At 43.3% G+C, this 25,276-nt stretch overlaps 1 protein-coding gene across 3 annotated transcripts in view; it reads right to left on the minus strand.

Moving 5' to 3' along the window:
• Window positions 1-25,276, minus strand: part of LOC134966223 (brain-specific angiogenesis inhibitor 1-associated protein 2-like) — a 388,782-nt gene that overhangs the window by 59,837 nt on the left and 303,669 nt on the right. For all 3 annotated transcript variants that reach the window (XM_063942788.1, XM_063942789.1, XM_063942790.1), the window contains 2 exons: window positions 21,395-21,466; window positions 21,142-21,279 (listed from right to left, as the gene is read on the minus strand). In XM_063942788.1, the coding sequence (XP_063798858.1) occupies window positions 21,142-21,279; window positions 21,395-21,466 (210 nt within the window). The remainder of the gene's footprint in view (window positions 1-21,141; window positions 21,280-21,394; window positions 21,467-25,276) is intronic.

The following is a 25,276-nucleotide window of genomic DNA, read 5'->3' on the forward strand; positions in this document are numbered from 1 at the left end:
TTTCATTCATTCAGATCTAGGATGTGTTATTTTAGTGTTCCCTTTATTTTTTTGAGCAGTGTATATATAATTATAATTTTGGGCTTTTTGTTTTAGCTTTTATTATTTTCATTTTACACTGGGGCAGAGCCCATGGATGGATGGACAGATCACTCCTTTCAGATACAGCAGGCAGAGACAGCACCCCTTTTTCAGATGCAGCAGACAGAGAGAGCACCCCTTTCAGATACAGCAGGCAGAGACAGCACCCCTTTTTCAGATACAGCAGGCAGAGAGAGCACCCCTTTTTAGATAGAGCAGACAGAGAGAGCACTCCTCTCAGATACAGCAGACAGAGAGAGCACTCCTTTTACAGATACAGCAGGCAGAGAGAGCACCCCTTTTTAGATAGAGCAGACAGAGAGAGCACCCCTTTTACAGATACAGCAGGCAGAGAGAGCACCCCTTTTTAGATAGAGCAGACAGAGAGAGCACCCCTTTCAGATACAGCAGACAGATCACCTGTTCCACGCCATGCCAGACACAGTACTGGAGATGGACACGTGCGTCAAGTGCACTCTTCACAGTTGGAGTGAAGATGGCACTGATGCATGAGATTCATATAGAATCTAAAACCCGCAAGAATCCCACAGCGGGAAGATGACGTTCGACCTCGCTTTGGGATCCGCGTAAGGTGGGAAGCCCGAGCCATACTTGGATCCCACCTCAGATCACCATTTTTGGAGGGGGTGTTTTGGTTCCCGCTCATCCCTAATATAAACATTGCTGCATCAATGAACAAGACACCGTTATAAGCATCAGGGTGGCTTAAACTGTGGGCTAGGTGCTGTTGTAAGGAGTATGGTGTAGAACACGGGTCTTCAATCTGCGGCCATCCAGCTGCTGTGGAACTACACATACCAACATGTCCTGCCACAGTTTTGCTACTAAGGCATGCTAAAACTGAGGCAGGGTATGCTGGGATGTGTAGTTCCACAGCAGCTGGATGGCCGCAGGTTGAAAACCCATGGTGTAGAAGATAGTCTAAGTAAGAGAAAGAAAAGCACATGATTGGCAGTAATCATGCGTGGCAGATGAAATGGATTGCAAGGAAAAACAGGAGACATACTATAAAACAAATGAAAAACAAAGTATTTTAAAGATTTACTATAAAAATCAGTCACAAGCGACTATGTATTATGTTTAGTCTAGCTACATATATTCAGATGTAATAGGAATAATAAGCTGTAAAAATATTGGTTTTATTGAAAGACGTGAAATAAATAAAATCAAAGTCTAATAACATTATTAATGTTAGAAAGCATTAAAACATGGTTGAACAACATATCTAAAACATGATTCAATTTTTTTTTCATTAATGCAAAAAAAAAAAAAGTGGTTTATAGTAACCAATAAAAAAACAGTTTAAACCAAAATGAGCGTTTTAAATTTTTTTTTTAACAGATTTTTTCTTTCCAACCCTAATATAGGGGGTCATTCCGAGTTGATTGCTCGCTAACAGTTTTTAGCAGCCGTGCAAACGCTATGCCGCCGCCCACTGGGAGTGTATTTTAGCTTAGCAGAAGTGCAAACGAATGTATCGCAGAGCGGCTACAAAGTTTTTTTGTGCAGTTTCAGAGTAGCTCAATACGTACTCAGCGCTTGCGATCACTTCAGACTGTTCAGTTCCTGTTTTGACGTCACAAACCCGCCCAGCGTTCGCCCAGCCACGCCTGCGTTTTTCCTGGCATGCCTGCATTTTCCAAACACTCCCTGAAAACGGTCAGTTGACACCCAGAAACGCCCACTTCATGTCAATCACTTAGCGGCCACCAGTGCGACTGAAATGCTTTGCTAGACCCTGTGCAAAACTACATCATTCGTTGTGCCGTACGACGCCCGTGCGCATTGCGCCACATACGCATGCCCAGAACTGCCGTTTTTTAGCCTGATCGCTGCGCTGCGAACAAATGCAGCTAGCGATCAACTCGGAATGACCCCCATAGTCATTTGTGGCATGAGGAGCCTGCACACTTCATGCGACAAGTGTCAAGCCTCTGGTTTTTCCTTTATTGCTCCTCTCCCTGATGTTACATTGAGCTAATACAATATTTCTTTCAAGGTGACTAAGCTATACAATAGTGAAATTGCAATCTAAATCATACCCTCCAACTGTACCTTTTTTGGCTGGTACAGTACCCTTTTTTATGGTCTGTACCGGCCCTAAAAGGCTTTGTAGCGTGTTTCTCCCATTCCTATTAGTTCCTATAGGAGCATTGCAGGGCCACGGCCCTTTCCTAATTTGTTCCGGTTTTCTGTTCAGCCATGTTGGCGGGTATGCTAAATTAACCCCGTAATTTTTGCGTGATGTCGGAACAAACAAACAAAAATTCCTCCCCAAAAATTTTTATTGTCTCTATAGTTTATACACAGTCCCAAGGAGTAAATTTTTCTAAAACAATTTCTAAGACACAACCATCACAACTTTATTATAACTATATAGATTTTTCTTTATAGCATCAGTTTCGTTTGTTAAGGTTCACTAAAGCCAATTAATAGATGCACTGATATATCTTTGTTAGTATCTTTACTAAACATTTATTATTTAAAACAATAATTAGAAAACGAATAAAACAGTCTAACGTTGCTTGTTTTTTTAAAGATATTTTAATATTTTTTAATTCTTTCGGGGTATATTTGCTGTATCCCAGGTTTATAGAAGTATAGATGTTGCCCATAGCAACCAATCAGATTCTAGCTATTATCTTCTAGAAGGTGCTAGATAAATAACACCCCTTTCACACTGCACAAATAACTCGGTATCGACCTGGTATATTGCCGGGTCAACAGGGGTCAGTGTGCAGTGTGAAAGGGGCCATGGTCGAATTCCCGGGTCGACTGACTCGGTAATTCAAACCGGGAATAAAGCAGGGTTATTCCCGGGTTGAATACTGGGTCAGGTGTAGTGTGACCGGATTGCCGGGTCGATGCAATCCGGGACCCGTTCACTACATAGGGAGAGGCAGCGCCCCCGCTGCCGTCCTTCCCCCTTTCCCCACCACTATGGCAACCCGACCCGGCATATTGCAGGATCAGGGATGCAGTGTGAAAGGTCCAATGCCGGAACCCACTCGGGAAGGACCCGTTTCCAATTCCTGGGGCTGACCCGGTATTGCGATCTGAAAGGGGTATAAGTAGAATCTGGTTGCTATAGGCAACATCTCAACTTCTATAAACCCGCGCTTTAGTAAATATACCACTTGGACTGTTCCTGGTACCATGGGGTCTATTTACTAAGCCTTGGAGAGAGATAAAGTAGATGGAGATAAAGTACCAGCCAATTAGCTCCTAACTGCCATGTTTGAAAAATGACAGGAGCTGGTTGGTTGGTACTTTATTTCTGTCCACTTTATCTCTCTCCAAGGCTTAGTAAATAGACCGCCATTTCTCTACACGCACATATACTGTACCATCATCCATTATTTTTTTCAGTTGGGTTCACAGTGATGTTTCATTTCTAGGATAGTATTTCTGTCTATATTTACAATCACATATGTGCAAATTAACAAATGATATAAGAATCTTGAAGGAATCAGACACAGATTTATGGGACTGTTTCATAGGGTGGTGTCATAACGCAGCATGGTATGGCCATATGTATAGAAGCTGGAATTGATATGTGACTTTTTCAAGCATAAAAGCAGTGTAATTAAATATATAAATACTAATTTAAATACCGCACTTGCAATCTTTGTTGTTTACTATATCATTGTGAAACATCTGTCCTTCACAGTTTTATTGTTGTTTGCGCTAATAAGTGAAAATAAACAGCAGGCCTACGTGTGCAGAATAAACACTTCCAATTTGTACTGACAGTATATTAAGCAGACACTGATTACAATCACTGCAGCTGTACCTACATGATGTAGCTGGGGGGAAGGTGCCTGTATTACTAAAGTGATAGCTAACTACTGTAGATGCAACAGCACCATATGTTCTGATGTGGCAACAGCAAGTACATAATAATCCATCTGTGATGTCACTGGAGATCATTTAGCAAAAATTAGAATATCTAGCTATCTCTATCTATCTATCTATCTATCTATCTATCTATCTATCTATCTATCTATCTATCTATATCTATCTATATATATATATATATATATTTTAGGTTGAAGTGCAGAAAATGTACACCATTCAAGTCAAATTGTCAAAATGCTGCTCGAGAATCTGGCTTTTAAAAAAAGATGTAATTTAACCATTTTGCTTTATCTTTGTGCTAAACTGTTTAGTTGGCAGTCCTTAAATTGTCTATTCATTAGAATAAAATGAGTAGTCATCGATAAGGAGGTCAATCTGTCAGATGATAGACAAAATCCAGATTGTTTAACTTAAATAGTGATAAGGTGTTTGTTTATATATCAAAAGAGTTCTCCGGGTCCCAGAACAATTATGAAACATCTGGAGGACCTGCAGCTAATCTCTCAGTTATGTTAAACTATAGCCAATTAACAAAGATGTCAAAACATCTCTTGCTGAATCAAACTATCCCAGGAAGCCTCAGAATACATCCCTAATAATCAAGCAGGAATTAATAAACCATGTCTCAGCATGAGGAACATTATGAACATTTGGACAGAGAAAGGGTTACCACGAGTTCTCTGGCCTCCTGATCTGTGATTGAATAAACAGGATGGCACCAAAGCATTAAGTTAGGGAAGATGAGGGGAATCCTTACATTCTTTTTCAGAAACAGTCACTATTCATTACCCCCTCCCTTCCCTCTAAATCCAACACCAGCTTCATTTTCCCTTCCCACCTCAGCCTCCCCCCAAATACCACTCTCCAACCAGACTGGCCTCAAGTAGGCAAGCTGTGAACCAAAAGTAATGGTTGCCATGATGACCATGTTTACAAAAGGGATGCAGAGATAATGCCCAGGCCTTTCTAAATCACTAGAGCCAAATGTTGTCCCCCCCACCCCCCTATCCCCTCTACTCAGCTGACATGCTAATGAAAAATGGACGAGGGGTAAAGTAAAATAGAGCCAGGCACACAGGAAATCAAAAGCCTGAGCCGTATAATGAGGGAAGAAGCTTTTAATACGTGTTTACTATAAGACTATGGCTGCTCAATTATTCTCTTTTTTTCATGCATTCCAACTAAGACCCAACACAAAACCGGTCTCATGGATAATGATCCCCTAAATGTCAGCACTGAAGAGTTACTTTTGTTCAAGCTGTATCAACTTTATGTCAACCTATTCATTCACTATTCATTGTGATTTCACTTTTTCCCCCACCATTCTAGTCAATGCTTATGTGGGGAAAGTGTTATAGCATGTAAACTGTAGTCCTACATTACTAGGAGGCTGGCTAAACCTGCCATAGTTGGTATTTTACTGGTCTGGCAGTAGAGAATAGTACTAAGTACGAAAGAAGGTAGAAAAATAACAGTATGGAAGGTCACTACTTTTTCTGAAAAAGAGGACAATTTAAGATTAGTCTGCCAACTGTCCCAGGGGTATATTTACTAAAGTGTGGGTTTTTAGAATTGGAGATGTTGCCCATAGCAGCCAATCAGATTCTAGCCATTATCTTCTAGAAGGTACTAGATAAAAAGTTAAGTAGAATCTGATTGGTTGCTATAGGCAACATCTCCACTTCTAAAAACCTGCAATTTAGTAAATATACCCCCAAGTGTCCAGGGACTATCCCAGGTGTTTTAATTTGTCCCTGAAATTTTTCCCCTAGGAATGTCCCTATTTTACAATACTGACAAACTGCACAAAAAAATCCTTTTACTTTGGGAGTTAGTCAATTTGTATTGAGTAGTATTTAAGATGCAAAGAGTATCGGAGAAACAAATTTAGAACATGTGGGAACTGCAGTGTTCAAGGTAGGCTGACAGAGTAGACTATGATATCATGGTGCCCCAGACACAATTCTGGAAAAGATGGGAGAATGTTGGCACAATGCTTGGTTTGTGGGCAAATTGGCAAAACCATAAAATCTGTCAGAACCACTGTTTGATTCACACATTACAATACTATACATGCATTTGCCGCAATGTGTATTATCATAGCCAGATCCACTTTAATGTCTGGGGCTAACCCAGTTCTGTAAAGATCCCCTAAAAGTTGGCCAGGAAAATATAATTATACATCATTTGGCTATTATTGAGAGATATACCATGTAGGCTAACTTTATTTTTTAGAATTAGTCCCCATGCCTCATAATAAAGCTTCTTGTTAAAGCTTTCTTGCTGAGCTTTTCACAGGGGCCGATGTTCAGTGACCATGGTATACTAAACCTAAAAAATGACTCAAATTAATGTACATAGTAGTGGAGAATACAGAACACAAGAATCGCCCCAATGCTTAACACAGGGGCGTATATCTACGGAGGAGGGGATCCGTGTGCAGTCTCCGTGTGTGGGTCCCCTTCTCTCCCATAGCCGGCAGCACTGTTAGTGCAGTGCATGTGTCCGGAAAATGGCGAGGCCATTTTTCGGGAGACCAGTGCAAGCGCTGTAGACTGTGGCACTGTACAAGAGCCTCTAGTGCTCAGATCATGAACAGCGCTGCCGGGTGCCCTCCTTACCAGAAAGGTAAGTATAGCAAGAAATGGGTGCAGTGTGTGCTGTGTTTGCCCCCTCTGGACCCAAGACCCGTGTGCACCGCACACACTGCACCCATTATAGATACGCTACTGGCTTAACAACATCAGATCTCTGTCCAGGCATGTGAATAAAAGGATTTTAAATACCTACCGGTAAATCCTTTTCTCATAGTCCATAAGGGATATTGGGGACAGATTAGTACGATGGGGTATAGACGGGTCCAATGGAACCAGTGCACTTTAAATTTCTTCAACTGGGTGTGCTGGCTCCTCCCCTCTATGCCTCCTCCTACACCTCAGTTATAGGTAAAACTGTGCCCAAAGGAGAATGACATACTTGAGAGAAGGAACATAACATCAATAAGTGTGGTGAGATTTTAACACCAGCACACCAACATAAGACTTAGCCAGCAACATCTGGCAACATTAACAGCAACAGCTGAACAGGAACACATAACAGAGAACCTGCAGAAAGTGTGTGTGTGTGTGGGGGGGGGGGGGGGGGGGTACACCGTCATGCCTGATCGGATATCTGATAGGAGTGCAGGTAGAGCACGTTTTTTGTGCACCTGAAGCAGACGGGGGGGGGGGGGGGGGGGGTGTTTAGCAGTTAGGCTAGCCACTGCTTGTTGCAGTTCCTGGGTCTTATTGGCATTCGCAGTCAGTTGAGATGACATATCAGACATCATAGTTTTGATAGCCCCCAACCAGGATGGCTCTGGTCTCTCCCCCACATTGATATCAGCATTCTGAGATGACTGACTACATTGTTCACATGATACTGAGCCAGATGAACTAGGAGAGATAGCATTACATACACTGTATAACTTCTGTTTTACCATTGTGAAGCAGAAAAAACAGGAATAATACACACACAACACAGCATTTTATATATTACAAGCCTGCCCTATTGCATGTGAGAGGAGATACAGGAGAGAGGACCCCAGCACACCCAACGCTGCATAGCCCCAGTGAGGCTGTCAGCATTTTTTGTGTAAACAACAGTGAGACTGTAATATGAAAAATCCCTCAGAGGAATGTTACTTGTGCACAAATATAGCGGCTCTCCCCTTCTACACCCGGTACCAGCGATCCAGGGACTGATATGGAGGAGCTGTTGAGGCTGCTACTATGCAGAGGAAGGCGCCAAAATGCTGCGAAGTCCACTCTCATGTAGCTCCGCCCCCCACCATGGCGCCGGAGCTACTGTTGAATATTTATACTGGCCATGTCTCCCAATGAATGTAGCCTTACATAAATGCTTGGTACAACTATTAGCCAGTCTCACGCAGGGGCTACAGCGGGTCCCCCCCAGGAGGGATCCGTACGCCTCACCTGCGCTTCAGCCGTACATTAAACCGGGGGACCCCCCTAGCGGGGCCCCCAGTTGGTACTCACCACCGATGATCACCTTCAAGCAGCGTTAGGGGTGTGCGGCATGCTGCGGCTGCGACAGCCAAGGTGACATGTCCCACTGCACAAATAGTCCCTCAGGACGGTGGTCCTGCAACAGGGAAGCAGCTCTGCACCTCAAGAGGCCAGTGACCGTGTCCCCCCAACTCCCATGGTGCAGGTATGCCCAAACAGCATACCGAAAGAAATAAAACTTTAAAAGAAATTGAAGAAAAAACTCTTGAGTGCATTCTCTCCTGAGGGCACTTTTTTCTAAACTGAGCTGTAGGAGGAGGCATAGAGGGGAGGAGCCAACACACCCAGTTGCAGAAATTTAAAGTGCACTGGCTCCTTTGGACCCGTCTATACCCCACTGTACTAATCTGTCCCCAATATCCCTTATGGATGCTAGAGAAAATTCACTTCTCTGTTTCTATAAGCAGCATAATGATGTTATATATTTATTTATAAATAGAGAGATTGTACCACAAATTACATTCACCACAAAACCAGCAACTGCGTATGCAAACGGAAACTATTTAAAGATATTTGTTGCTTGGCAACGGTAGCCTATGTGTCTGTATATGCCAGACAAGTGACAGACACTTATACCCTTCTTTTCCACCAAAAACCTGAGTCCAACCTGAGTAACGAGTCTGACCAAGGTTATTGTTGGGTCTTCCCTCTGCCAGTGCTTGAAGATGACATCATCTCCAAGTGCCAGTGATCTGGCTCACCCTATACTTTTAACATGACCTGGGTTGCATAACCTGTTCACACATGAGGCTACCCGGGTCGTGCGGGATTCAACTGTGGCAGCTAACAAGGTTGGATTCCAAGGTACTGTGACCCTGGTCATTCTGATCTGAACTTTCCCACCATACCTGGACCCAGACTGCCATAACCCGGGCTATAAGTTTGGTGGAAAAGGTGTATGATCCACTTACACCCATATTTAAAAACATTTATTTTATTTGCAACAAACATTATGCATCAATTAAACAATAAATAAAAAAGTGCTACACAGCAGAAACAGCTTGGATATGAAAATAAAAATATAAGTATATGTGTCCAAGCCACAAAGAAATGGGATCCGGACTATAGGTCAACATACATTAGGTCAACAGTCTATAAGTTGAACCCATATGGTTGACAGACAAAAGGTCAACGTTTACAAATGGTCAACATGAACGGTCGACACTGGAAAAGGTCGACAGTTTCAAAAGGTCAACAGGTTCATATGGTCAAAATGACAATGGTTGACACACATATAGTCGACAACGTTTTTGGTTTTATGTTTTTGTACTTTTCCTTTCTTGACTATCCTTGGCACAAATCATAACCTTTAGTAACCTTGTGTCGAGCGAAGCGAGACATCATGCCCAAAGCGTGGTGAGCAAAGTGATGCGTCTCTACAATTGGCGGTCCCAGATGACAAAGCTATACACACTAACTACAAAAATGTAAAAAACAGTGTGTCAAACATTTCTCATGTCGAGCTTTTGACCCTGTCAACCTTTTATACATGTCCACAATTTATATGTCGACCTTTTGTCCATGTCGACCATATGGGGTCAACCTAATGACGTAAACCTAATGAATGTAGATCTCCTATACCACACCCAAAGAAATCCCCTATAACTGTCCGCGTAGCATTAGCAACAATCCAATAATAAGAGGTTTGCTTGCGTTTAACGATATCGTCATCATCAACACTCGCTCTCTGCACCTGCCACTGACCACCCGCAAACAATACAGCTCTCAGGTGTAAACACATCTGCATCTGCGCAAACACTCCCTTGCTACACTCTGCTTACATGTCCCACTCCTGCCCTATCCAAGTAAGCTTAGGCAAGTACCGCATGCGTGCATCATTGGTGTATCTATAATGGGAGCAGGGTGTGCGCTGCACACAGGCTACTGGTTCCAGGGGTGACCAAACTGCATACCCTGCAATCATATAATGATACTTACCTCTTTGGAGTCCCATATTGGCCAGTGCTGCAGAGCAGAAGAAATCACTGGGAAAATAATGCAGTGGCCATTTTCCCATTTGTGCATACACAGTATAAAAGTCACCAGGACCATGAATGGCTAACTCAGTAGCTTGTGGGGCTATAAATCCCCCCAGCTGTATGTTTAAGAAAATCAGCATGTTCAGTTTTTAGAAAAAATACGATTTTGTCTTTTTCGCTGATTTTATCATTGGCCGGAATCAGCAAAAGGATGGGACGACCTCTGTCCCCAGACATGAAGTTACAGATACAGAGTGACCAAGCAACAGCGGAACTGAGAGATGGCATTGCGTGAGGCGGGCCAGTGCTTCAAATAGGACATGCCCACAGTGGACATAACCACAAGCCTGTGCAGTGTGAACATACCTACTATGTGTGCAGTTAGGGTTAGGCTGTAGGAGGGGAGAATTAGGGGTTAAGGCTACTTACCACTGGAACCACTCTGACACCTGGAAGTCATGATCATCTTACCGCAGCACCCAGCTGAAACCACTGGAGCCACTAGGGATCTACTACCAGGTAAGTGAAGCCACTGCACCACGATACACTGTTTTGTAGACATTCTAAGCATGTTGACATTTCATCAGTTCACATGCTGCATGTCAACATTATGACTATGTCGGCATACAGCTAACCTCAATACGCGTTATATTCACATAGCGATTGAATATGATGCATTTTCGAAGGGAAATGCACGAAAAGACGCCCAGCATTAGTAAACACGCTCACGACTATGCGCAACTAGAAGGACTGTTTAACGTGACTTCAGCAACAATGAGAGGACACATCTGTATGTCAACAAAATTTACCTAACCCACAAAAAACTCATATGTAAAGTTATACTGTGGTGTGTCTCATCTAAAAAGAGCAATGGGATTTATTTATACACATTCTTTCCCCCCAGCTTTAAATCTCTTCAGCATGTCATGTGTAAGGTGCCTTTACATTCTCCTACATCACATTTTTAGGGTATGAAAAGAGACCGCAGGGTGAGTGGAACGCTATTTTGAGAAGAAGGAAGTATACATTGTTACTATACTTTAGAATCTGACACGTTGCCAAGGTCAGCACTTCAGTGTTTCCTGGGCAGATGTGATGTCATGTTTCTTCTTCCTATTTTAAAGGAATTTGGTACGGTAAAAAATTCCATTGTTCTATACTATAAATTTCCTGGAAGAAACATCACAACGTCTGGGGGGAATGGTGAAATACACTTTGTTATGTCTACTATGTCTTATACAGTTGGTGGTAAAAGTTAAAGAAATATGTGAATTGAGATACAGAGCTTTAAAAGCAAGTGATCTTTGTACAAAAAGTACATGGAACTTATGTACTGTGAGAATCTGCAGTGATATGTAGACAGGAGATTTCACAGTAACACAGTTGTGATTTACTGTCCGGGAAGTAACCCTTTGACCTACAGAATTAACCCCACAAATAACAGTGTATCACAAATTATTTGAAACCTTTTTTGCTACAAAATGTGAGGCATTTTCTATGGAAGACATCTGATTACAAGTACATTTCTGTTTCATTTAAGTACACTGTAGGGTCCAGTATCCATGTTAAAATTCTTCATCAAACAAACTGCAATGTGATGTAATGATGACTGCACTCATGGGATATGTAAATGATATAGATATTAATGGATGGAACAAAGCATTCATTACTGATATGGGTTAGCCGCTAGATATGCTTTAAGAAATAAAATATATACAAAAGTAATAGTCTATTTTGTTGGTTGCAAGGTCACATGATTCATCTTGAGTTGAGATTTTACATTATAGGAATCTGTAAATCAATAAGGGTGTGTAAGCACAATATGAAGTTCTGTAAGTGACCCTTAATGTGTAATATGTGTGTAATAGACAATAGAGGCTACCTAATCATAACAATGACACTGCAGTGCACAGAGAATCATTATTTGACTTATAGATTTAAGGGCTAGAGTAAACATATATGCATGCACCTCTGCATATTCATCTAATATGGCGTTTTGCAGGACACTGAGTGAATAGAGTGCACTTATTTCTATGTGCCGTATGAGAGCACTAAGTCGCCCCTCTCACTGCATTGCCACACACATGGCTCCATAGTTGCTGCAGTGAGCAACACACATCATCCAGTACTACTGAAAGTCTGGACAAAAATTCTGGATTACGGGATTAAGGTGCAGTCCACTCAAATTGGAACTAACCTGCCTAAATCAAGCCTGTTGGGAGGTATAAGGACTAACCTATAACTGTACATTAAGGAACATCTGAAGAAACACATGAGTTTTGTGATCTGTGGAAAAATGTACCCGTACAGTAAACTATAGGGATCAGTCACAGGAAAGCTCAGTGACTTTATAAAGGCCAACTTCTTTTATACAGGTTTATACAGTGGGGCAAAAAAGTATTTGGACAGCCACCAATTGTGCAAGTTGACCCACTTAAAAAGATGAGAGAGGTCTGTAATTTCCATCATAGGTACACTTCAACTGTGAGAGACAGAATCTGAAAAAAAAAACTAGGAAATCACATTGTATAATTTTTAAATAATTTATTTGTATATTCTTGCGGAAAATAAATCTTTGGACAACCAAAAATTTTAACTCAATACTTTGTAATATAACCTCGGTTGGCAATTACAGAGGTCAAACGTTTCCTGTAGTTCTTGACCAGGTTTGCAAACACTGTAGCAGGTATTTTGGCCCACTCTTCCATGCAGATCTTCTCTAGATCTGTGATGTTTTGGGGCTATCACCGGGCAACACGGACTTTCAACTCCCTCCACAGATTTTCTATTGAGTTGAGGTCTGGAGCCTGACTAGGCCACTCCAGGACCTTGAAATGCTTCTTACGGAGCCACTCCTTAGTTGCCCGGGCGGTGTGTTTGGGGTCATTGTCATGCTGGAAGACCCAGCCATGTTCCATCTTCAATGCTCTTACTGAGGGAAGGAGGTTTTTTGCCAAAATCTCACGATACATGGCCCCATTCATCCTCTCCTTAATACGGATCAGTCGTCCTGTCCCCTTTGCAGAAAAGCAGCCCCAAAGAATGATGTTTTCACCCCCATGCTTCACAGTGGGTATGGTGTTCTTGGAATGCCAATCATTATTCTTCTCCCTCCAAACACGGCGAGCGGAGTTTATACCAAAAAGTTTGATTTTAATCTCATCTGATCACATTACATTCTCCCAGTCCTCCTCTGGATCATCCAGATGGTCACTGGCAAACGTTAGACGGGCCTGGACATGTGATGTCTTAAACAGGGGGACCTTTCGGGCGCTGCACGATTTCAATCCATGGCGATGTAGTGTGTTACCTTTGTGACAGTGGTCCCAGCTCTCTTGAGGTCATTGAACAGGTCCCCCCATGTAGTTCTGGGCTGATTCCTCACCATTCTCAAGATCATTGATACACCACAAGGTGAGATCTTGCATGGAGCCCCAGGTCGAGGTAGATTGTCAGTGATCTTGTATTTCTTTCATTTTTTTAATAATTGCGCCAACAGTTGATCTCTTCTCACCAAGCTGCTTGCCTATTGTCGAGTAGCTCATCCCAGCCTTGCGCAGCTCTACAATTTTGTCCCTGGTGTCCTTAGACAGCTTTCTGGTCTTGGCCACGGTGGAGAGGTAGCAGACTGACTGTTTGAGGGTGTGAACAGGTGTCTTTTATACAGATAACCAGTTCAAACAGGTGCCATTAATACAGGTAACGAGTGGAGGATAGAAGAGCTTCTTAAAGAAGAAGTAACAGGTCTGTGAGAGCCAGAAATCTTGCTGCTTGGTAGGTGTCCATATATTTATTTTTCACAAGAATATACAAGCAAATTGTTTTAAAATCATACAATGTGATTTCCTATTTTTTGTTTTTTTTCAGATTCTGTCTCTCACAGTTGAAGTGTACCTATGATGGAAATTACAGACCTCTCTCATCTTTTTAAGTGGGTCAACTTGCACAATTGGTGGCTGTCCAAATACTTTTTTGCCCTACTGTATATGTTTAGATAGTGAAACAATTTATTGTCAGGATGTAACACAACATGCAAACACATATCTGATTTTCCCTTGGACTAAGGGACTCACTAGCACTAAGCTTACACAATATGCTTCTCTACTAGATTGGCCAGCTTATCCGGATGAACCACCCACAGGAACAACACCTTTATAAACCCTAGGATCCACCCTAGCATTATCCTAATTGACTGGTATTAGAACCCTGTCTTTTCTTCCCTGTGTCTGAGAGTCCCAACTGTCCCTCTTTAGTCAGTCATTGAAAATAGGACCACATTTGGAAATGGGATGTAGTTGCCAATCCAACAGTCAGAAGACCGGTGCCGGAATCCCTACAGCCAACATCCTGAACGTGAGTATCAGGGGGAGGTTTAGGGTTAGAGTGCAGGGTATATGGTTAGGATTAGGATGCAGTATGGGAGGGCTATGATTAATGATTAGGCTGCGGGGGGGGGGGGGGGGGGGGAGTGTAGGGTTGGGCTGCAGGAAGGAAGGGTTAGGGGGAGGGAAGGGGGGAGGTAAGAATGCTTACACTGAAAGAATCAGGCCATCAGGATTCCAGTGTCGGTTTTCCGGCCGCCAGCATTCTAATCACTGGGAACCCGTATCCAACCCCTGAAAATCTGTGGAGTTTCCCTTACTGTTCCTGTTTGTCTGTCTCTCTATCTATACATATAAGTATACTAGAGATGTGCGGTTCGGTTTTACTGAAATATGAACACACCTGAATGAAGGGATTCTGAGTCTAATCAAATCCCAGTTTGGAGTCACTTTGGGGTCCGAGTGGAACCGAGCCCTGGCATGGGTCTGTTGTCAGTTCAGAACTAGGTTTTAAACTTCGAACTCAGATTCAGAAATGCATGTAAACATGCCCAAAAAACATGATTTTAGCTGTTTCTATCGATTTTTTTGATTGATGTTTATTGATTTTTATTTATTTTAAAGTTATCCAAAACCGAAACAAAAATTGATCCTGAACCAAACACTTGAGGGTGGTTTTGCAAAATAAAACACGATGATGAATTAGTACCAAAACACAGGGGTCTGCGCACATCTCTAAAGTATACACATACACACAAATAGTAAGCATATCTAACAAAACAAGTATACACTTGATACTCTGTATTATAACTATGAGCATTTCATTTATTCTAATCGCAAACGCCCAAATAATGGTTCAACAGAAAGAAAATTGTTGTGTTGTACTGAATCTCTTAGATCCCAGTTATTTGTATATCTAGTGAGTCTGGTGTACATATTTATTTCCATTCCACTACAAGCCAGCGCTGTACTAGGCTGCTGGCTCCATAAACGTTCCAATTCCAGCTTGTTAGACAAAACAGCTAACCATTGGTATGCACCACTGCCTGGGACCAGAAAAGATTTTAATGAATTACAAAGCTCTTTTTATTACTAGTGGTTTGGATGGTTTATGTGACATGTGTTTGACATAAAGACTGACTCCTCTTCGCTTCCAGTACAGCAGTTTAGAGACTTTTGTATTGTAGACAATTTTAAACTGATTTGTTAATACTGAAACCTGTTGTGTTTCTTAGCCTCATTGTTTCATATATCCTGACTGTATAATATGATTCTGAAGATCATGTCAGACAATCATTATAGAAAACACATTAATATGCAAATTAATTATGCTAGATTTTATTGTGTGAGCATCTGGTAAACACAGTATTATTATTGTCATTCATTTGTATGGCGCCACAGTGCACAGCAGCGCTTGACGGTTATACAAGGAGATAAAATAATTTGATATGTACTATAAAAAGGGGGTAATTCAGATCTGATTGCTGGGCTGCGTTTTTTGCTGCCCTGCGATCAGATAGTCGCCGCCTACAGGGGAGGGGAAAAGCGCTGTGCAAGTGTGCGTTCACTTCTGTAGCAGAGCTGCACAAAAATCAGTTTGTGCAGTCTCTGCGCAGCCCAGGACTTACTCAGCCGCTGAGATGGAATTCTGATCGGGCCAGAGCTGACGTTAGACACCCTCCCTTCAAACGCTTGGTCCTGTCTGCTTTTTCTGGACACTCCAGGAAAACGGTCAGTTGCCACCCACAAACGGCCTCTTCCTGTCAATCTCCTTGCAAATGCCTGTGCGTTCGGATTTTTCGCACCATCCCGTCGCTAGGCGCAGATGCCTTTTGCTGGTGTGCGACGCGCCAGCGCAGTGTGGCTCTGATGCATGCGCAGTTCAGATCTGATCGCCCGCTGTGCAAAAACGCACAGCAGCGATTAGATCTGAATTACCCCCAAAGGTTGGTGTTGCTGGGAGTCTTATAGGAAAAGTTTAGCCATTGGAATGGGATTCTTGAGTATATGGGGAGTCAGTATAGGGATCAGCTGATTGGTAAACAGATGTGGAAAAGCCAGAATGAAGATCAGTCTTGTGGTGTGATTTAGGAAGACTGATGCAGCAATAGATCAGGCTGAGGTGAATACAAATCTGCGTGTATCTATGTGTGTGTATACAATAAACAAAAGCATATATGTTTTTATACATACAGTATATGGTATTAATACTGCCACACAGCTAGTATCATGAACAATATGGGTAAAACCATGCATGGGCATATTTCTTTTCTGTTTTGCCTCATAGAAGGAAGTTGCAGTAGTCTGTGCTGAAAATGGGGAGATACTGACTCCATCTTGTGTAAGAAAATGTCATAAATGGGTGCAGACAACAGGACTTAGTGAAAGACTGCATATAATAGATATGAAGAGAAGAGGCGGATGTTACCTATGGGCTTCAGGACTGCAGCCCCCCCCCCTCCCAGGTAAAATCCACCATGATGCTTAGTGCCAGTGAGTCAGGTGCAGTCCAGGACTGCTCTGGCTTCACTGTGACTGGCAGTGACTATCTATTGAAAGTCCTACCTGTCAGTCACAGACACTACATGCAGTCCCATTGGGAGGTGTTTCCTCCCTCCAGGACTGCCAGACTGGGCAGTGAAAAGCATAGAGCTGGCATCCTGTAGGAAATGACTCCCTGCAGTCCATAGAAGTCGGGGGGAGGGGGGAATGCGCGTGCGCACCACAACTTCTGCGCATGCACCAGTCCCGGCATCTGCCAGATCCGTTGTGCAAGTGCCGGGACCTTGGTCTGGCTCCTCTACTCTCCAGGCATGGGGGTAGCGGTAGCCCCCCTCCTAAATGTAAGTAGGAGCCGCCGCTGATGAAGAGTAAAGCAGAGGCCCGAGTCAAGTATGAAACAAAAGCAGTGGGCTCGGGAGGCTGGGGAATTAATGGCAAGGGACATTGAAGGTATATTCAATGCACATTTTTGATTTCTAAAGTTCAATCCATTAACATAATTAGATTTATCCTCATATTGTCTGCTGTACATGTGTGTTGGGAAACACTCCTCTATGACCCCTCTATCTCTGTACCACAAAGACCCCAGAGGGGCTTCCAGGCCTTTGTTTATTGTTGCATTGCCATGTCTAACTATTTTACCAACATAATTACAGATGGAGCCACACTAATCGTGGCTCCGTCTGCGAATAGGTGCGCCCCGCCGGGAACGAATGGGACGCACGTGCGTCGTAGATGCACATGCACCACATTAATTTTCAATGGGAGCGTTTGTGTATGCTTGGCGGCGGGCCGAGGCGCAGGCGCGCCTAGGCACACTGCTCGCCCCCACCTGTGATGTAGCCACGGCTCTATCCTTACATGCAAATGCCCCAGCACTAAATAGTCCAGCTGCCAGGACATTAAATGTAATGATTTGGAGGAAATTAAACTACAGCAGGAAACAGGTGGATCGTGTTGTAAAGTGCAGATGAATGCTGCAACCTCTACATATTGGGTCATCCTCCTGTGGGAATGAATGCATTCTTTTTGGGTTCCTACCCCTTTCAAAGCTAAACACTTTGTATTTTTTGAAAGAAACACACAGAATGGCAACTGCTTAGCATTACAGGTAATATAATTGTGTATAATACAGAAAATGACTAAGGTCTCATTGGCCTTATAAGGGAGAAAATGTTTCCTCTCCATAATAGATACAGTAGCAGTCGTGAAATGGATTACAAGACCATATTTATAAATAGGCTGACACGGCCTGTGTCTACAGGTTTGTACAAGCGAAATTATAGCACTACTTACTTAACGCTTAAATCAGAGGTGGACGCAATGCCACTGTTTGCGCAGCAGAGCAATTTATTTTGTAATGGGCATGTGTCAGAGTGCGCACACGTGGCGATTAATTACCAGGAGCAGACGCAGTGAGGATTTATTCTCAGGTGGTGAGCATTTGTGGGAAGTAATGGGAGGATGGTGAGTCAAACTAACACTCAGGGGTTCACATCTTGGGGGCAGGGAAGCCCCACGCCATCCCAGCCAAAAACCCTCCCAGGGCATCACACTAGTGAAAGATAGTATGGGAGTGTTACAGAATATCAAGGGTGTGAAAGTAGTTACTCAGTGTAGAGTGTTATAAGAGTAAAGAGTATGTGAAAAAATAACAACCTCTTATGATATTTAATTGTAATACACATTTCAGTTGTAGTAATGATTGCATAGTGCATCTGCACTCTATATGTAGGACCATTAACATCAGCAAGAAAGCACCTCATTACAAGCAGCTAGGGTGTGCAGCCTAGAGCTACTCCCTTTGTATGAAAAATATCTATCTATCTATCTATCTATCTATCTATCTATCTATCTATCTACACACACACTTGAAGTTTGAGATTGCATCAGTCTTAACTAGCACCCCTCCCCCAACTTCTTATTTCACATTATTGAAACAGGCATAATCCAAAGTAGCAATAAAATTAGTGAGTGTGCTATCAACGGCAGCCTGTATAGGGATGGTTGGTCCCAAAAGGTAGAAAAACAAGGCAGAGAAAGATAAATACTGGCGCCGGCTGAATCTCAGAATAAAGAACGTCAACAATTATATCAATTAAAAAAATCACATATTTAATATAATAAATCTAAGAAGTGTGTAAATAGCACATGAATTATAAAATAACACATGAATTAAAAATATATAGCAGAGAGATCCTAATGGAAAATTGAGAGTCTCTCAGATAGGTTAGTGACCACTTCAATTTGGATAGGGCAATAATCACTGATGATCTGGCTAGAACTCAGTCCTCCCGGAAGGAAGCTGGCGGAGACATAGACCAGCGAAACGCGTTGAGCCACCACTCTCATCTGACCACGGGCACCACATTGACTTTCACCTGGAATCCTCTGGCAATTTTTGGGACTCTCTTTGAATCCTCAAGAACCTCTGCAAACGGCACTGTTTGACGTCTCTGCTTATTCCCCTGCTGCTATTGGACCTCGATCTGCAATTGAGAACCAAGGGGACCCTTTACTGAGACCATGGTAATATTCATAACCACTAATTTATGAGGATTTCTTGGAGGACTGAGTTCTAGCCAGATCATCAGTGATTATTGCCCTATCCAAATTGAAGTGGTCACTAACCTATCTGAGAGACTCTCAATTTTCCATTAGGATCTCTCTGCTATATATTTTTAATTCATGTGTTATTTTATAATTCATGTGCTATTTACACACTTCTTAGATTTATTATATTAAATATGTGATTTTTTTAATTGATATAATTGTTGACGTTCTTTATTCTGAGATTCAGCCGGCGCCAGTATTTATCTTTCTCTGCCTTATAATCCAAAGTAGATCCTACTTATATTCATATAATGTCAGTTTTTTGAGGTGAACATTGGGGCGTGGGGTCCCCTGAGCTGTTCTGTCTGGACCACTTCAGGGCATCACACCTCAACGCTTATACAGGTTGAGTATCCCTTATCCAAAATGCTTGGGACCAGAGGTATTTTGGATATCGGATTTTTCCGTATTTTGGAATAATTGCATACCATAATGAGGGATCATGGCGATGGGACCTAAATCTAAGCACAGAATGCATTTATGTTTCATATATACCTTATACACACAGCCTGAAGGTAATTTTAGCCAATATTTTTTATAACTTTGTGCATTTAACAAAGTGTGTGTACATTCACACAATTCATTTATGTTTCATATACACCTTATATACACAGCCTGAAGGTCATTTAATAAAATATGTATAATAACTTTGTGTATATTAAACAAAGTTTGTGTACACTGAGCCATCAAAAAACAAAGGTTTCACTATCTCACTCTCACTCAAAAAAGTCCGTATTTCGGAATATTCCGTATTTCGGAATATTTGGATATGGGATACTCAACCTGTACTCACATTTTATTTTACTATCTTTGTGTGTTTTTTTTATCCACGTATTTTTTTTCCACTTACTCTTTATTCTTATAACACTCTCTACACTAATACCCCTTTCACACCGCACAAACAACCCGGTATCGACCCGGCACATTGCCGGGTCGACATGGGTCGGCGTGCGGTGTGAAAGGGGCATTGGCGAAATCGCGGGTCGCCTGACCCGGCAATTCAACCCGAGAATAAAGCAGTGTTATACCCGGGTTGAATACCGGATCAGTGGCTGCGTAAACGGGCTCACGGGTCGATGCGACCCAGGACCCGTTTACTAGATAGGGAGAGGCGACGCGGAGATGAGCCGCCTCCACCTCTGCCCCCGCTGCTATGGCAACCCGCCCGGCTTATTGCCGGGTCGGGAAAGCCTGCAGCAGCTGCCAATGCCGGATCCCACCCGGGAAGGACCCGCTTCCAATTCCCGGGTGGGATCCGGCATTGGCAGTGTGAAAGGGGTATTAGTAACACTCCCTTGATATTAACACTCCACTGCTATCTTTCACTAGTGTGATGCCCTGGGAGGGTTTCTGGCTGGGCTGGTTTTGGGGTGTCATGAGCCCCAGAGTGTTAGGGACTTGCCCGACAGATGTGACCTAGACGCGATGGGCAGGCCCGTAACTTTGGCCAAATATATGCAAACAACCTCTTATACTGTATTTCATTGTAATAGATATTCCAATTGTATCTGCACCCATTTCCTCTATATGTAGAACCTTCCTAGTTTTGTTTTATCATTGTTGTTTCTAATTGTAAAGCGCGACTGAATTATTCCGATAAATAAAAAACTGATCATAAATAAATAATAAAGGATCTCTAATATATAATTTTAATGGTATACAATATTCTAATATTAGAACTATTTGAAATTGACACACCTGCACTTCTTTGTCTCCATATTTCTGGGGATTTTTGCTGTTTTGACACTTTTTTCTCAGCTTCTTCAGCTCACTTTGACATTTCTCAATAGACTCTGACTTGGAACGGTGCTCAACCTGGTATTTTTTCAGTGTCGCCTGGGGACAGTGAAGGAAATGCTATCAGTTACAAAGTGACAAACTCCTGATACAAAGGAGGTGGAACAAATCATCACAATAGACAAAGTAAAGAAACGGAAGACAAAGTACGTACGGTTAAATACTTGATGTCTAACTCCAGCTTGTGTTCCAGTTGGGCCAAGAGTTCAGAGTGGAAAAGTTTTAACTGAAAAGAAGAATATCATTTTTTTTTTATTTGTCTTATTAAGTGATTACCTTATCTTAGTAAACCATTACTTTTCGAAAGGACAGAAAATTAACAATTAAAACAGTTTAATGGTTGAAATCGACTAAAGTAAAGCTGGTCACGCACATTAAGATCCAGACATTTGTCCACTCAGGTATCAGGCGGCCAATGACAATGCAGTAAACAATTAAAATCTGGTTGGATTTCAAACATGGGAGTAAATGTAATAGGGTGTGAGAAGTCGGAGGTGCCAGAGTATGTGTGAGACTGCTCATATTTTATTTTATACTAGCCAAATACCTGTGCTTCGCTACGCAATTTTAAGTATTTCCATGCACATAACTTTAATTTTGAAGGACCTCCTGGTAAACTACACTTTAGTCTTTCCTTCAGGCTGGAGAATGGCCAGGCTGTCAGATGAGCTGACTCAGGGACAGGTAACAGATAACTAGCCATGGGAGCAGCAGTCACTCCTCAGATCCACACCAGCCACTTTCAAACACTGCCCCTGAGCTTTGTTAATGGTCATGGTGTAGCAGGCCTTTACTGGGAACTGCAGCCATTTGAACTGGAAATGGTATTCTGATGGGATCAGAGGAATTCTCGGAATGATGACAGTTTTGGATGGATGGTAAAGAGGCCCCTAACAATCCTCCAACTTTAACTGAAACAAAAATCGTCAGATTGTCAAAACAAAAATGGTAAAATAATTATTGTTTTAAAACCTAGATTAACATGCTGCAAAAAATAAGAATTTACTCACCGGTAATTCTATATCTCGTAGTCCGTAGTGGATGCTGGGGACTCCGTAAGGACCATGGGGAATAGACGGGCTCCGCAGGAGACTGGGTACTCTAAAGAAAGATTAGGTACTATCTGGTGTGCATTGGCTCCTCCCTCTATGCCCCTCCTCCAGACCTCAGTTAGGGAAACTGTGCCCGGAAGAGCTGACATTACAAGGAAAAGATTTTGGAATTCAGGGTAAAACTCATACCAGCCACACCAATCACACCGTACCTTACCCAGTTAACAGTATGAACAACAACTGAGCATCACTCAACGAATGGCTCATAACAATAACCCTTTAGTAAGCAATAACTATATACACGTATTGCAGAAAGTCCGCACTTGGGACGGGCGCCCAGCATCCACTACGGACTACGAGAAATAGAATTACTGGTGAGTAAATTCTTATTTTCTCTAACGTCCTAGTGGATGCTGGGGACTCCGTAAGGACCATGGGGATTATACCAAAGCTCCTAAACGGGCGGGAGAGTGCGGATGACTCTGCAGCACCGAATGAGCAAACACAAGGTCCTCCTCAGCCAGGGTATCAAACTTGTAGAACTTTGCAAAAGTGTATGAACCCGACCAAGTAGCCGCTCGGAAAAGCTGTAAAGCCGAGACCCCTCGGGCAGCCGCCCAAGAAGAGCCCACCTTCCTTGTGGAATGGGCTTTCACTGATTTTGGATGCGGCAATCCAGCCGCAGAATGAGCCAGCTGAATCGTGCTATAGATCCAGCGAGCAATAGTTTGCTTTGAAGCAGGAGCACCCAGCTTATTGGGTGCATACAGAATAAACAGCGAGTCAGTCTTCCTGACTCCAGACGTTCTGGAAACATATATTTTCAAAGTCCGGACTACGTCCAGCAACTTGGAGTCCTCCAAGTCCCGAGTAGCCGCAGGGACCACAATAGGTTGGTTCAAATTAAACGATGATACCACCTTTGGGAGAAATTGGGGACGAGTCCGCAATTCTGCCCTGTCCATATGGAAGATCAAATAAGGGCTTTTACATGACAAAGCCGCCAATTCTGATACACGCCTCGCCGATGCTAAGGCCAACAGCATGACCACTTTCCACGTGAGATACTTTAGTTCCACGGTCTTAAGTGGTTCAAACCAGTGGGATTTCAGGAAATCCAACACAACGTTAAGATCCCAAGGTGCCACTGGTGGCACAAAAGGGGGCTGAATATGCAGCACTCCCTTTACAAACGTCTGAACCTCAGGCAGTGAAGCCAGTTCTTTTTGAAAGAAAATGGATAGGGCCGAAATCTGGACCTTTATGGACCCTAATTTCAGGCCCATAGTCACACCTGACTGTAGGAAGTGCAGAAATCGACCCAGCAACATATCTTCGCCATATACGGTGATAATGCTTAGCTGTTACATCCTTCCTAGCTTTTATCAGCGTAGGAATCACTTCATCCGGGATGCCCTTTTCCGTTAGGATCCGGCGTTCAACCGCCATGCCATCAAACGCAGCCGCGGTAAGTCTTGGAACAGACAGGGCCCCTGTTGCAACAGGCCTGTCTGAGAGGCAGAGGCCATGGGTCCTCTGTGATCATCTCTTGTAGTTCTGGGTACCAAGTCCATTTTGGCCAATCCGGAACGATGAGTATTGTTCTCACTCCTCTTTTTCTTACTATTCTCAGTACCTTGGGTATGAGAGGAAGAGGAGGGAACACATATACCGACTGGAACACCCAGGGTGTCACTAGCGTGTCCACAGCTATCGCCTGAGGGTCCCTTGACCTGGCGCAATATCTTTTTAGCTTTTTGTTGAGGCGGGACGCCATCATGTCCACCTGTGGCAGTTCCCATCGATTTGCAATCTGTGTGAAGACTTCTTGATAAAGTCCCCACTCTCCCGGGTGGAGGTCGTGTCTGGTGAGGAAGTCTGCTTCCCAGTTGTCCACTCCCGGAATGAACACTGCTGACAGTGCTTGTACGTGAATCTCCGCCCAACGAAGAATCTTTGTGGCTTCTGCCATCGCCACCCTGCTTCTTGTGCCGCCCTGGCGGTTTACATGGGCGACCGCCGTGATGATGTCTGACTGAATCAGCACTGGTTGGTCTCGAAGCAGGGGCTCCGCTTGACTCAGGGCGTTGTATATGGCCCTTAGTTCCAGTATATTTATGTGCAGACAAGTCTCCTGACTTGACCACAGCCCTTGGAAGTTTCTTCCCTGAGTGACTGCCCCCCATCCGCGGAGGCTTGCATCCGTGGTCACCAGAACCCAGTCCTGTATGCCGAACCTGCGGCCCTCGAGAAGATGAGCACTCTGCAGCCACCACAGAAGAGACACCCTGGCCCTCGGGGACAAGGTGATCAGCCGATGCATCTGAAGATGCGATCCGGACCACTTGTCCAACAGATCCCACTGAAAGATCCTCGCATGGAACCTGCCGAAGGGAATGGCTTCGTATGAGGCCACCATCTTTCCCAGGACTCGCGTGCAGTGATGCACCGACACCTGTTTTGGTTTTAGGAGGTCCCTGACCAGAGTCACTAACTCCTGGGCCTTCTCCTCCAGGAGAAACACCTTCTTCTGTTCTGTGTCCAGAATCATACCCAGGAAGGGCAGACGCGTCGTAGGAATCAGCTGCGACTTTGGAATATTCAGAATCCAGCCGTGCTGTTGCAACACTTCCTGAGAGTGTGCTACGCTGATCAACAACTGCTCCCTGGACCTCGCCCTTATGAGGAGATCGTCCAAGTACGGGATAACCGTAACTCCTTGCTTCCGAAGGAGTACCATCATTTCGGCCATTACCTTGGCAAATACTCTCGGTGCCGTGGACAGACCAAACGGCAACGTCTGGAATTGGTAATGACAGTCCTGTACCACAAACCTGAGGTACTCCTGGTGAGGTGGATAAATGGGGACATGCAAGTAAGCATCCTTGATGTCCAGAGATACCATAAAATCCCCCTCTTCCAGGCTTGCAATGACCGCTCTGAGCGATTCCATTTTGAACTTGAATTTTTTCATATAAATGTTC

The sequence above is a fragment of the Pseudophryne corroboree genome, chromosome 10 (genome assembly GCF_028390025.1).
Source record: "Pseudophryne corroboree isolate aPseCor3 chromosome 10, aPseCor3.hap2, whole genome shotgun sequence".
In the NCBI taxonomy this organism is placed as follows: Eukaryota; Metazoa; Chordata; class Amphibia; order Anura; family Myobatrachidae; genus Pseudophryne; species Pseudophryne corroboree.